Consider the following 15,225-nt stretch of genomic DNA (forward strand, 5'->3'; position numbering starts at 1 on the left):
TTTTCCATATCAGTATGCAGCAAAATTACAAGGTACTATGCATTTTAGGTATTAATATTTACCATTCTTGCACCACTTAATTAATATCAGGAAAATATAATTGCAAACAAAATACTTTTTACTTATATTTGATAAATGTTTCCATCTTTGTCCTAAGCTGACTTCATTATTGATGACTGAAAACACTCTTCGTTGCCTTTTTTGTCACTTATTTACATCAAGACAGCTTTTCACAACTCACCACTGTGTGTTTACATATCAAAACTAAGAGAAATTATTTAGGTTTTCATGGCCACTTGTTGACAAACTTCCTATTGGCTTCTCTCTTGGGTTCTTCAGCCGAGGTTTGTCTGATGATTTTACTGATGTTTTGCCAGCAAGAGTGGCTGGCATTGTCAGAGCTTCACCCTCCATTGCTGGTGGTGAAGCAATGGAGGGTGAAGCTTTGACAATGCCAGCCACTCATGCCGGCAAAACGTCAGTAATATCATCAGATGAACATCAGCTGAGGAACCAGAGACAGAAGCCAATAGGCAGTTTGTCAAAACTAAGAGACTAAGATAAGACCGAAGTTGTTTACATAACAAAGACAAAGCACACTGTGCACTTTGCACAATTCCACCAGCCTGTGGCCAGAGTGAGCTACCTAGCACCACATTCCCTGCCTGTTAGCCTGTTGCCTTTCTCTCCCCACTGCCAATCACCCTTCTCCAACCCTCCCTCCCACTCCTCACCTCCTTTCTCCCCTTGCAACACATTACCCCAGTCGAGATGCAGTGGTGGTACTATGTAGTCAGCTGCAACATTGTAGGTCTCCAGGTGTATGTGGGTGTGTGAATGTGTACTCTACAGCTCTGAAAAAGGATTCACCTGAAATATAGCTATTTGACAGTCGACAACTCAGAACCTCAATTATTTGTTGTATTGTCATTTTAAGTCCTTAATTATTTATATTTGATTAAAGATGTTCCAACCATTTTAAAATACTTTTTGAAAGTCTTTTGCTAACTGACATATTCAGCAGCATACATTTATCATGAAAATGATCCACAGAACACAGAGTTAACTACAAATTTATGATTAATCCAACATATGCTCCCTGCATTTTTTTAAAAAATAACCACACACAGTCGCTACTAGATGAAACAAACTATTGATTTACAATTACATATGAAAGAGAAATGTATTTTTAATAGATAATAATATTACCATAAAAAGTCTTGAACGTATGTTCTGTATTTCCTGCTTTCTCTCTTCACGCATTTCTTCCTTTTTTGTAGTATGCCCAGTTTCCCACCTGCCAAAGTATGGAATCACATTGCATCAGTTAAATTTACTATACAACCAGTGAATTAACAATGGTGAACAACAGGTAAATAAATGGTGATAGTTACATTTAGGAATACACTGTCTACTAATTTATTAGTTATAGCTATAAAAGCTGTAAGGTTTTGATATCAAACTGAGAAACACTTATTTCATATTTACACTGACACTAAACCACTCTTTCCCTGTATACTTTTGCTTTCTATAGTTTATCACTTTGTTTGATGTTAATTGTAACATGTATACTCCATGTGAATACCTTAAATGTAATTTTATACCCATTTTATACACATTGCCCTCTATGGCATTTATTTTTATCTGAACACAGGTAAATTAAAAACTGAGAACTACAGAATAATACAGCTACAAAAGCAGGCACACTACATATTAACTCTACCAAAACTACTGCATAGACTTATAACTAAACAAACTGCAATCATAATCCTCACACACAGAAAACCAGCTTCTCTGGATTGCACAAATGGAAACTGTCCCTGCAAAACATCCTTTCATTCCACATTTTCCTGGCTTAAATCTCCACTGCCCCCTATTCTCCTCCTAACTCTGGTCCTGGTTCCTCCCCACTTTCTGCCTCTGTCACCCCACCACCTTCAAAATTCTCTCTGTTCCCTTCCCCCACTGTTGAGCAGGCACAAAGGAGCACCCCTTTCACCACCCAAAACTGGAACCATTAAAATATTTTTTCTGCCAAGATTTCCACCATTTTCCTCACTATCCTTCCCACCCTACTCAAAGTGGTATTCAACTGCCCAACTATCCGATATAAGAGCCTTGGTCTTTCCTATGCTACTCCTGCTCCAAATCCCATGAGTCATGTCTGTGCAGCAGAACCAAGCACAAGTCCTGTTCCATATATCTGCTTGCCTTCTCCTATTTCGTTCTGGTTACAATACTTCCTACTCCATCAGGCAGGTCTACATGTGAAATCATGTCATGTGGTCCACCAACAGTGCTGCTTACACTGTATAGCATTGCACATGGGTATGACCATGAACCAATTATCTATTCGTCAAAGTGGTCACCACCACCTGTGACTATGGACCAACAGAACCATCAAGTTATCAACAATGCTACTTAGCTGAATGTGGCTGACATTAATAACCTAATTTCTTGTCCAGCATGCGGAACAACTTGGTGCCAATTCTGCAACTTTGTTGTGGTTTTGGTGAAAATATCCCCACCAGTTGCACTTTTCTTTTTATTTAAAACCATGACCAGTTTAATCCCCAAGGCCATTATCTAGTGGTATATGTCAGGCATCCTGCCACTTGTTTTGTGTCCTCTCTGGATGTTTGATATCTACCACTAGACAAAGGCATTGGGAGCCAAAACCAGTCATGGTTTTAAACAAAATACCTAGTTTTAAACGAAATACCTAGTGCAGAGACAATAAGTTGCTGAGTGTGTAAACACTGAGTGTTTGCATGTTTTGTTAGTTATCAGAAGCAGGAATATGGTCTAGAGCTCAGCTGGTAATCATCCTTTGCTTATGTCTGGCTGATGCTCATTGTCTCTTCTGTATAGTGAATAATAATCTATTTCCATACAAGACATGACGTTAATTTGCAGTCTACTTAAGTAAGTATAAATAAAGTATGCCATGTAATAAGGGAATGGTAGTATGGCCAACACCTTTAACAATAATTATTATTTATTTATTTATTTATTTATTTATTTATTCTTTGCCCATGGACTCCAGCTGAAAATCCAGCTGAGAGTATTGGGTGTGTCATACAATAGCCTATTAACATCAAACTTGATTTCAATATATATATAAATGAAACAAATGATTAAACAGAAATAGTCCATAATAATACAAAGGTTTTACATGTTTCACATTATATGTACACACAAATCAAAAAAACATACATAAATGATAATTTTTACAGGTACATTTCAGTAATGATATATTTAAACACATCTTAGTATTCACTCAAACTGTATATACATTTCTCTGTGAGATATAGTTTCAAATGATTTTTAAAACATTTTAGATCTGTTTCTTTTTTAATGATTTTGGGGAGTTTATTAAAAAACCTTTTGCCTGCTTCTTCTGGGGCAGTCATAGACAGTTTTAGATTTCTGTTTATCATGTAGTAATTTTCATTTCCTCTTGTACCGTGTTTGTGTACATCTTTATTTAGGAGGTGTTTATCACTTGACCTTACCACCATTATGCTTTGGTATATATACAGTGAATATACTGTCATAATATTATAGTGTACAAAAGCTTGCCTACAGGTCTGTCTTGGTGGTATTTTTGCAATGCATCTCACTGCCCTTTTCTGAATTGTGAATATTCTTTTTAGGTAGCCAGCTTGTGCATTTCCCCATATATGAACCGAATAAGACAAATGTGGGAAGACAAGTCCATAATACATTGATCTGAGGACTTTATCATCCACAGTCTTAGCTGTTTTATGCATGATGAAGATCTGTTTGTTTATCTTTTTACACAGTGCATCTATGTGCTCCCCCCATGCCAAATGTTTGTCTATTATAGTTCCTAGAAAATTTGTGCTGGTTACTTCTTTAATAGTGTTTCCATTTATATTAACATTTATATTATAATTTTCACTATGCTTGGTCTGAAATACTACATTCATTGTTTTAGACTGATTCATAAACAGGTTGTTTTGTGTTAAATATTTATTTGCATTTTCAATAGTCAGGAGTGCTTCCTTCTCAAGCTCCTCCTTTGTGTCAGCTGTGCAAATGATTGTTGTGTCATCAGCATACATTATAAGTTTCTGATTTATATAGTTAGGGAAGTCATTTACGTAGAGTATAAATAGTATTGGCCCAAGCACAGACCCTTGCGGCACACCGTGTTTAACTGTTTGTAATTCTGATATGTAGTTTGTTATGTTTCCCCCACTAGTATGTCTGATTTCTGTGCATTGTTTCCTATTTGTAATGTATGATTTAAGTATGTCATAGCATTTTCCTCTAATTCCATACTGATATAATTTCATCATTAATTTTGAGTGGTTCACACAATCAAATGCCTTAGATAGGTCCATAAAAATCCCACAAGTCTTTTGTTGCCTGTCAAGTAAATTAAGAATGTGCTCAATTATATCTGTTGATGCTGTTTTTGTTGACTTCCCTTCTCTGAAACCATGTTGTGATGAATGCAGTATACTGTACTTTGTTATAAAACTTACAATTCTATTCTTTATTATCATTTCATAGATTTTAGCAAATGTTGAGATCAATGATATTGGCCTGTAATTTCCTAATTCATCCCTGTTCCCTTTCTTAAATATTGGCTTCACTTTACTCACTTTCAGTGAATCTGGAAATATACCTTCTTCTATCGCAGCATTCAGCATGTGTGTCAATGGTTTTAATATACATTCTCTGCATTCCTTTATGAGATGTGATGTGACACCATCCAAGCCAGAAGAATGTTTAATTTTAAGTTGTTTTATTAGGTTTGACACTTCTGCATCTGTTGTAGGTATGAAAACCATAGTATGATTTGTATGTGGGGGGTTTAACAATTTACTTACTGCATTTGTTTTATTTTGACTTATTAATTCGTCTGCTACAGTAATATAATATCTGTTAAAAGTATTGGCTACTTCTAGAGGGTTTGCGTTGCTTTTCCCACTCATCAGTGGGCAGATGTCCTCTGCCCGATTTGTTACTTTTCCTCTCTCTCCATTAATGAACGACCATAAACCTTTTGAGTAGTTCTTTCCCTTATCTATAGACATCCTGATGAATGATGCTTTAGTTTCTCTGATAAAACTACAGTACTCTTTCTTTTTTATTTTATACAGTGTGTTGTAGGCCTCATTATTTTTTTGTTTGGAGAGGTCATAATACACTCTCAGATTATTTCTGGCATGGATTACTTCTCCAGTCACCCAGCTTTTCTTTTTTTGTTTCTGTTTGACAAGCCTTTTACTAACAGGACATGTAACATCATAATAATAATTGAATAAAGAATAAAACTGGTTCCATTTGGTGTTTGCATCTTTAGCTGCATATATTGTTTCCCAGTTTTCTGCCTCTAACATCTTTTTTAGCAGATTTATGTTATGTGGGTAGTTCTGTCTTCTCATCTCCCATATCTTCTGCACTGAATCACTAGTCTTTATATTTATGTCTATCATGATTGCAAAATGGTCTGCTAATGTGGAGTTTATTACCTGTGTGTCACAATAGCATGTAGGAATATTTGTTATTACATGATCAATAATAGTTTCACTATGCTTTGTTACTCTGGTTGGTTTATCTATTTTTATTTTTAGATTGTATATGCACAATAAGTCCAGTAGGGTCTTAGTATTGTCTGTATTTTTACTCGTGTCTATGTTCAGATCTCCTATAATGATCAAATAAGCATATGTTTTTGAGAGGTGTTGGATTATATCTTCCAGCTGTTCAAAGAAGGTTTTAATTATACCATTTGGTGATCGATACAAACCTAATACACAACATAAATTCCCAGCAATTTTAGTTTCCAGTGCTGTAGCTTCAAAGCTCAATTCTATAGCATATTTTGTTATATTTATGGCTTTAGTTGATTTATAGTTAGAAAAAATAGCAACCCCACCACCTTTATAGGAAGTTCTGCAAAAACTGGCTACTTTCACATAATTCTTCAAGTTGTACATTCCTATGTGATTTTCTTTTAGCCCATGTTCTGTAACTACTAGAATGTTTGGCCTATACTCCTGTAATATTACCTCTAGTTCCTCTGTTTTATTGTTTATGTATTGAACATTTTGGTGAAGTATTCTAACAGTTGGCTTTAAATGTAATAGTTCCCCTTCCTGTAATATACTAAGCATTTCACTTGCTCCCTTTGCTTCTGGTACTATGCAGTGATTTTTTTCAGTTTGTGTCATTAAACCTGGAACGTATCTTTGTCCGGTGTTTATATTCCTCTCACTATTGTCACACTGGTATTTAAAATGGACAGTTTTACTTACATCTTTTTCCATGTTCTCTTTCTGCTTACTCGGTACCATAAAAAATTGTCACTTAGTGTAGCAGATCTCCTAGTTCTCAGGCATCTGTCTTGATTGGAAGCTGCTTCTGCTGTTGATCTCCCAGGCCTCAGGCACCTCTTCTGTGTGGTTGCTGTTGCTGGTGGCTCCTGTGCTCGCCGACTTGGTGACTGCCCTTCTTTGTTAGCTGCTGCAGCTAATGACCTTCGTATGTTTTCCTCACATGCATTTTCATTGCCTTGAGGTAGTATTATGGGGTCTGCTGTTCTGGATGCTGCTGCTGATGACGACAGCTCTGCTGATGATTGTGGTGATTCTGCTGCTATTGGTTTATCAGACACTGCTGCTGAGAACATCTGAGCCTTTGCTGCTGCTGCTGGTGTTTGTTGTAGCTCTACTGCAGATAATGATGGTTCCACTGTTACAGACAACTCTTGTTTTGGCGGAATTGGGATTGGAGACACTTCCATTACAGATGACTCATTAATAAATTTAAGTATTTCGGCACTAATAATCTTTTTCCCTTTTACGTTCATGTGGAGACCATGTCTTGTGAAGTGCTCTCTGTGAACACTGTTTATCTCTACAAAAGTCGTATTCTGGAAACCTCGACATATTTTCTCAAATAGCCTGTTTGCTTTAACAATCTCTATGTTTACACACGAGTTTTCCATCAGATCGTTCCTCCTGGGGATACTAACAATGTAGAAATGCACTTGAGGCATCCTTTTGATTGTTTCCTTTAGGATTCTCGTTGCACGCCAAGTTTCATTACAGTAAACATCATTTGCGCCTCCTATTATGATGCAGCTGTTACCCGTCGTTAATATGTTGTCACTGTTTTTCAGAATTTCGCGTAATGGCGCGCCTGGTTTGATGATACCTGTTACATTAAGGTCTGGGTGATTTCTTCTCATAATTTCCGTAACTCCTCTCCCATGACTATCTGCAAAAATATATGTCTGTTGCTTGTATCCTTGCTTATGCATAACGTGGTTGTTTACTTTTTTTTCCTTACGAATATTTACCTTGTGTTTTTCTCCGTTTAATCCACTTGTATATTTTTGTGTGGATAGTTTGTTCATATTTTTATCCATAGATGCACTATTAACACTTTCTTTTCTTGCGTTTAATTCACTTGTGTCTTTTAGAGTGATCAGTTCGTTCATATTTCTAGTTACAGTCGTACTGTTTACACTTTGTACATTTGGTTGTGCATACCTACGAATTTTATGGCTAGCATTAATGAGATCTTGTTGCCTTGACGATTCAGACAGTTCCCGTATGGTTAGTACCAAATTTTCCATTGTTTTTATATATTTTTTTATAATGTCAAGTTCTTTTTGAAGTTCGTCATGCACGCTATCTTCTATTCCCGCGTAGCACTTTTCACTCGCGATCTCGCGGCCGTTACACTCTATGTCACATTTACACTGTATTTGTAAATCTTCTTGAGCATAACAGCGTGAATGGCACCATTTATGTTTAAACACGCATATTCTAACTCCATTTAGCACTGTTTCGTCACAAACAACACACTTGATTGAAATTAAGTCCTCAAAAACTGCAGAGCGGTTTAAAGTTACGTGTACACTTGCCGCCATATTCAAAGCTGTCCATTTAATTCTACAGAAGCATTTTTTTTATAACTGCATCTCAGTGGTGATGTATCTTCATTGAACAATCCTAAGATCATTCTTCATAAAGGGATGTATGGAGTACGACATGTAAATGAACACAATAAAAACCAAAAAAAGACTGATTACTTGTCCATGTGTCAGTAATTGTTATTGTACATCTAGGTAAGAATTAAACAAAAATAAAACCATATCCACAAGTTTATTAAGCAGCTAGATGCAATAATTTTTCACTAGGTGTCATGTAAAGTCTCAAAGAAAAAATAAGCTAACATATTAAGAATTAAATATGAATGATAGGTCACACTTGCACTACCTGATCAAAAGTGTCCACATATCCCTACATAATGCAGAATTGTAAACTAGACATCATGACAAGTGGACCCCTCCCCTTCTTCCCCCCCCCCCCCCCACCCCCCCCCCCCCCCCACCCAATACAAAAGAAGGTAGGGAGTATTCTGTTGTTTGTAGAGAAGCAGTAACAGCAGAATGGACTAGTCAGGAAGCTCAGTGACTTTGAATGTGGACTACCCATTTCAAGAGCACCCATACAATAGTATGATGGGGGGGGGGGGGGGGGGGGGGAAGGCTAGAACTTGTGGGTCTGGAGTATATTTAATATTTTGGAAGATGAATATACTCCTAAGCAGCCATAAAAAAGATATAGTTCCGAACCTGTGAAAAAGTTGAGGGGGTATTGGGGGGGGGGGGGGGGGGGGAGGTACACCCCTGCCCCTGGGCATGGGCACCCTTGACTCATTTGATGTCACCCAAGTAACAAGTCCATCAGGGACATTTCAACTCTTTTCAAGCTGCCCAAGTCAACCATTGGTGATGATGTGACACAGCAAGGTATAAACTCTCCATCCATTTTGTTTCTATGCTTCTTAAATAACTATTTTTTTTCTGAGTATTATTCACCTTTCACACAGTCGCCTACATAATATATAATAACATAAACATAAATATTTCAGGTCAGTAATTATGCTAAATTAGACTTAATTTTATTATCCAGATTACTATTTTGAATGAGCTGATTACATCAGTGAACTTAGTTTTTGTGAGAAGTCTGTTAATTGAAAAATACAACTAACTGAAGTTAATACTCATAAGCTCATCATCTGCAATATCTAGTGAGGTAATCAGAATATTTGAATAAAGTAACATATATCATTGAAAAGCTGGCAGTTCAACTCTTTAATAGCATATTTTAAATTACCTGGAAGTAATTAACTTATGAAATAATCTACATCATACTCCACAAGCCACCTAATGGTGTGAGGCAGAGGATACTTTCAGTACCACTATCTGATCCCTCCAACCCTGTTCCAGTCGTGAATAGTGCATGGGAAGAATGATTGTCGGTAAGGCTCTGTATTGGCTCTAATTTCTCGAATCTTCTCCTCATGCTCAATATGCGAGATGTATGTGGGGGGAAGTAATATGTTGTCTGACTCCTCCTGAAAAGTGCTGTCCCGAAATTTCAATAGTAAATCTCTCTGTGGTGCACAACGTCTTTTCTCGAATCTTCTCCTCATGCTCAATATGCAAGGTGTATGTGGGGGGAAGTAATACATTGTCTGACTCCTCCTGAAAAGTGCTGTCCTGAAATTTCAATAGTAAATCTCTCTGTGGTGCACAACGTCTCTCTTGTAACATCTGCCAGTGGAGTTTGTTTAGCATCTCCGTAACACTCTCTTACCAGCTAAATGATCCTGTGACAAAATGCACCACTCTTCGTTGGATCTCCTCTATCTTCTCTATCAGTCCTCTCTGGTAGGGATCCCAGGTAGATGAACAATACTCAAGAATCGGGCAAACAATCACCTTATAAGCCACTTCTTTCATGGATGAATTACATTTCCTTAAGATTTTTCCAATCAATCTGGGTGTTGTGTCTGCTTTTCCACTATCTGCTTTATATGGTCATTCCACTTAAGGTTGCTCTGGATAGTTAGGCCTAGATATTTTACAGCAGACACTGTCTCCAACTGTTTGTCATCAATAGTGTAGCTGTACAGTAGTGGATTTCTTTTCCTATGTATGTGCAATATGTTACATTTATTTAAATTCAGGGTCAACAGCCAGAGTCTGTGCCATTCATCAGTTCTCTGCAGGTCATTCTGCAAATTCTTACTATCTTATTATGTGGCTATTTTGGTATAAGCAAATGCATCATCTGTGAATAGCATTAAAGAGAATCTGACACTTTCTACTAGATCATTTATATATATTGTGAACAGCAATGGTCCTATCACACATCCCCATGGTACTCCGGATATTATCTTTTCATCTGTCAATTTAGTTCCATTAAGAGCAACATGTTGAGTTCTGTCTGCAAGAAAGTCTTGAATCCAATCACAGGTCTGCTCTGATACTCCATAAGCTCATATTTTTTTCCTTAAATGGCTATGTGAGATGGTGTCAAAAGCCTTACTGAAATCAAGGAACATGGCATCAGCCTGAGCTCCATAGTCCACTGCACTGTGGATCTCATGGAGGAACAGAGCAAGGTGAGTTTCACAGGGTCTCTGTTTGTGGAAGCCATGTTGATTTTTGTAGAGGAGCTGTTCATCATTTTCCGAGAATGTCATAATTCTTGAACATAAAACATGTTCCATAGTTCTACAATAGATTGACATCAATGATATAGGTCTATAATTGTGTAGATCTGTCTTACGCCCCTTCTTAAAAACAGGAATGATCTGTGCCTTTTCCCAGCTATTAGGTACCTTTGACTGCTCAAGCGATCTATGATAAATTACTGCTGGAAGGGGAGCAAGTTCTTTCACATAATCTTTATAGAATCCTTTATTAACAGGATGGAATACTTCATTAAGCCACTGATTAAGATTTTGCATAACTTATGATAATGTAAAATAACTTTCAAGATGGAATCCATATTTGTAATTAGGGTATTCCAAACATGAATGCATATTATTGTTCTCCAAACTTTTTGATATACTAACCTGTAATATATTTCATAAAACTCATTACTTACTTAGCATACAGCCATTCAAGGTGGTAAAATACAACCTAGTCATTTTTCAAAACATTATATTGTTTCTAAAATCAAGAAATATCTTCACACCAATATTTAAATAGTTGAGCATACCCAGACTCTTCAGTCAACTGTTAGCATTCATGTATGTAACATCACATAGCAAAGTCTGCTACCATTAGTCACACACATAAAATCTATGTAGCTTAAAGTCCCAGAGGCACTAGCAACCACAAAACATCTATGTGCAACCTATCTGTGAAAATCCACACCTAACAGTGATATTGCTAACACCTCTATAGATACAGTGCACAAGAAAGATTATGATTGCCTGTTAAAGGTGTAACATCTCATGTCAAAACTTTAGACAGAGACAGTCAAATGCTTTTTAAATGCTAAATCAACACTGTGAGGCATTTAAGTGTTGGTCCATTAACCTGATAATATGAACAGTTTTTCTAAGTGTACCGCTACTTGTGTTTTCATACCACTGCTCAGTACAAGGACTGAGCTTAAGTGCTGTTCTGTCACTGGAACTGTATTGTTCAAAGAATAAAGTGGGGAGATATTAGAGTTTCACTACCTGTGTAATCAGAGTGGCATACAACTGAACCAGTCATTGCAAGATTTAGGGTGGTAATAAACATGGAAGAGACCATTTAAAAAGCATAAACTCTGTAGTGTCCATCAATTGAACAACATCTGAGTACTATTTTCAGCTGTAGTCACTCTATAAAGAACTTTGAGACTGCCAAGAGCCATGTAGGGAAATGTTCCATTTGGTGGCACGGGTGAGCAGCACATTGCAGTAGAGACATTTTGTTAAAGAACTCACATGGTTAAAAGACAGTGACTTGTGGCAAAAGTTACAAACTGATGAACACTGTGGCAAAGAACATTAGCATGTAATAAAGAAATGTACCATAACAGTGAAGTGTGACAAAATCTACAGACTGTGTAACTGTGATTGGGGATAAATGGGAAAATTGTATACACTGATGTTAATGGTAGGAAAACAATGGGATGAGTTAAGTGTGAATATCAGTGCTGGTGAAGAACAGACAAACATTCTGTGTGGCACTTTTGTGACAGCAGTGTATATAGGACAATGCAGATAGTACTAATAACAAGGCTAACCATGGGACTATGCAGTCTAAAAAGTACACAAACACTACCATATTGGATGCAAAGCAGCCTATCAGCATGGAATGCATCTATAACTTTCACGTCAGCACTGGCAGATAAATGAGCTATCTAGCAGATGACAAACTTGACAGGCAACTGGCATTCAGAGGGCATTAACAAACAACAGGTTGAAGTATTTTTTGTTACAAGGTATGGTGTACTATCTGGTCAACATCAGAGGGCATTAACAAACAACAGGTTGAAGTATTTTTTGTTACAAGGTATGGTGTACTATCTGGTCAACATCAATGACAAAGAGAAAAGTGATGTGTTTATGTTGAGGAATGGGTAGAAAAATCAAAAGTGAATCTTTCAATTACAGTATGTATGAATACAGGGAAGAAGGGCTAAAATTGAGAGAGGAAAAAGTTGTTGTAAGTCAAAGTGAATTTTATGGTGAATTGGGCTTAGATAAGGGCTAGATTCAGCTGTATATGTTGAAGTAAATGACAATAAAGTTATAGACAAAATGTCAATTCACCCTGTCAATTCACTTGCTTATTACTGTAATGTGAAGAGTTAACAGGATAGATCAAGAGTAATTGAAAAGGAATTGTGTGAAGAAAGTAAGAGGTGAAGACACGATCCGTAAATGAGAACTTAAAGACACAGTTGATGGAATTAATGAATGAGAATATGTGTAATAAGAGTAACATCAGTAGTTTAAGGGCAGAAATGAATAAAAATCCCAAGTTGTCTCATTTTTATTATTCTGACATAAACTTAAAATTCAGAGAATACTCAGGTGACTTAAGAAAAGACCGGAAAAATAAAATCCTGCTTATATCCACTTAAGCACCGATAGTTCAGTGTTAGCTGCTACAGAGCATCTGGTACTACATTTTTGGCCTGGCTGTCATAGTTTTGGTTGAGGTGGTTGCCACCAGATATCATTTTTACTGTGTGCAGCTTTGGATACTCAGCAACAAAATGCATGCTTTCAGACTCTCTCTTGTATTGTTGTTTAGGCAATGCTTTCGAAACAGGATGGATGTAGTGATTTTGAGTTTGACACTGAAAAAGTGGCTCAGAAAGTGAAGAAGAATGAGATGTTACTTCTTTAGAGACTGAAAGTGATGACATTTTGTCAGCTTAGTACCAATTACTTAACAGTGGTATGAGATAAATGCATCCACTGTGTTCCATCCAGCTCCTTCAAGATTTATGCTCACAGGAAACTACTGTGAAATACATGGTCAGACTTCACAGCTACACAGAAACTACAAAATGTCTTCAAGTTTCAGGATATTTTAGTCAAAGTCCACTGTGCGAATTTACTCAGGATTTTATTACTGGTTATCTCCAAAATTTTGTAACTCGTTATTTTGTCTCTTAAAAGCTGTCTTTATATGTCTGTAGGTAATTTCATTCATTATAGGAAGTTTTTAATTAGTAAAAAAATATTTTTGGAACATAATTTGAAAAAAAATGTAAAGTTCAGGAGCTAAAAAGAATTTTTAAGGATGAAATTATTAGCTTAAAATCACACTTGGACAAGAAGACAGACTCAGTGAAAAAATGTTTCAAAAATAGGGTAGATGAAAAGTGTATGAACAGGGGATCATCACTGGACACTTGGATTCAAAATCTGTGAGATAGTGAAGATGAGATAGAAAAATTATGTAATAAGGAGATGGAAGTCGAATTTGTTAATTATTGTCAGGATAAGTCAGGAGTAATTGAGTTCTGTTCTTGTAATGATCATACTGAACTTATTTATGAGGCAAATCAATCAAATTGTGTTGATATTTGAGATCTGGGGATTGAGCAGAAGGTTGTTGCTGTAAATATTGATACTTCTGATGATGTTGAAACAGGGTATGCACAATTAATGAATGAACTTCTGACAAAGTAGGTGACAGTGAGAATGAGTGTCAATTTGAAAGGCAATGTAATACTAAGGTACATGAGAAGTAATTAGTAAAAGTTAATGTAAGTAATGTTAACATGAAATATGAAAGGGTAAAGAAGGTGCAAGTTGCTAAATTAAAGAAGCCTGTTGCTAAGTTACCAGCAGCAGCTATGTCCAAATTGTTTGAAGTTGACACAGAAATACAGTTTGCAAAAAGTGATTTTCAGTGCAATGTACAGAAGGTATTTTTCAACGTAGGTGTAAAATAAACTTTAGTGTGCTTGCAACGGTTAAAGGAATTGTTGTTGAAAATATCAAATGTTCGGTAGTTTTGTTGTGTTTTGCAGTGGAATGTCAGAAGTTTTGAAAAGTAGATGTGGAATTTGACACAATGACACAAACCTAGAGGGGAAAGAGGGGGCACTGTAACTGCAGACAATGAATAGGTACGAGGTTCACTGCTCTTTAGTGAATACATTATGTTGCGAGTAATGCCTCACTGAGCTGTGTGATTTCATTCTTATTTTCTGGTGTCACTCTCTTCTCTGATTAGTCTGTCCTTATTTCATAAGAAGAAAAAGACAATCATCCTCCACTATCTTCAAGTATACATAAACATGTAGTATGCCATTAACAGGAATTTTTGAGTGGAAATAGATACTAGTAGAGTATAAGGGGATGCAAGCCAAAGTTAACTAAAACTTTATGAGAAAATTTGTTGTGTTATGTTTTTAATTCAGTAATAATGAATTTTTTATGTCAGTAATGCCAAATCTATTTTAGCTAAAAAAGCAAATGTAAATGTGAAAGTCAGAAAAAATTATGAGAAATGTTAACTTCCAGAAAACATTGAAAACCTAATGTGTGTACGGAACTCAGTGGAAATTTTTATAGCAACAGAACGGAAAGATATTTCAAATATATAATTCAGAGACATTTTTGTAGGTAGGTGAAACTGACAAGGTAGTTCTGTCACTGTGAAGTGTAATCTGATAGTGAAATGGTAACACTAAGGCTCAACCACAGCTAACCCAAGACCAGAAGACCTGATGTACTGATGGACAGGGACCATCAAGGATTATGGACGATGGTTATAAAAAATCATACGAAATCAGTGGAACGAGTCACTCATGAGTTGCAAAGTCCAGCCAGCACAATGACTGTGCCTATGGAGTTAAGAAGAATGGGTTACAGTAGGCTATTTGACTGTTTTTTGGAAACTGCCTTAAATGGTTAATT

At 36.4% G+C, this 15,225-nt stretch overlaps 1 protein-coding gene across 6 annotated transcripts in view; it reads right to left on the reverse strand.

The window, feature by feature from the left end:
- LOC124722996 (LIM domain and actin-binding protein 1) overlaps window positions 1–15,225 on the reverse strand; it is a 234,311-nt gene that overhangs the window by 53,670 nt on the left and 165,416 nt on the right. For all 6 annotated transcript variants that reach the window (XM_047248167.1, XM_047248168.1, XM_047248170.1 and 3 more), the window contains one exon: window positions 1,210–1,297. In XM_047248167.1, coding sequence (XP_047104123.1) covers window positions 1,210–1,297 — 88 coding nt within the window. The remainder of the gene's footprint in view (window positions 1–1,209; window positions 1,298–15,225) is intronic.

The sequence above is a fragment of the Schistocerca piceifrons genome, chromosome X (genome assembly GCF_021461385.2).
Source record: "Schistocerca piceifrons isolate TAMUIC-IGC-003096 chromosome X, iqSchPice1.1, whole genome shotgun sequence".
Classification (NCBI taxonomy): Eukaryota; Metazoa; Arthropoda; class Insecta; order Orthoptera; family Acrididae; genus Schistocerca; species Schistocerca piceifrons.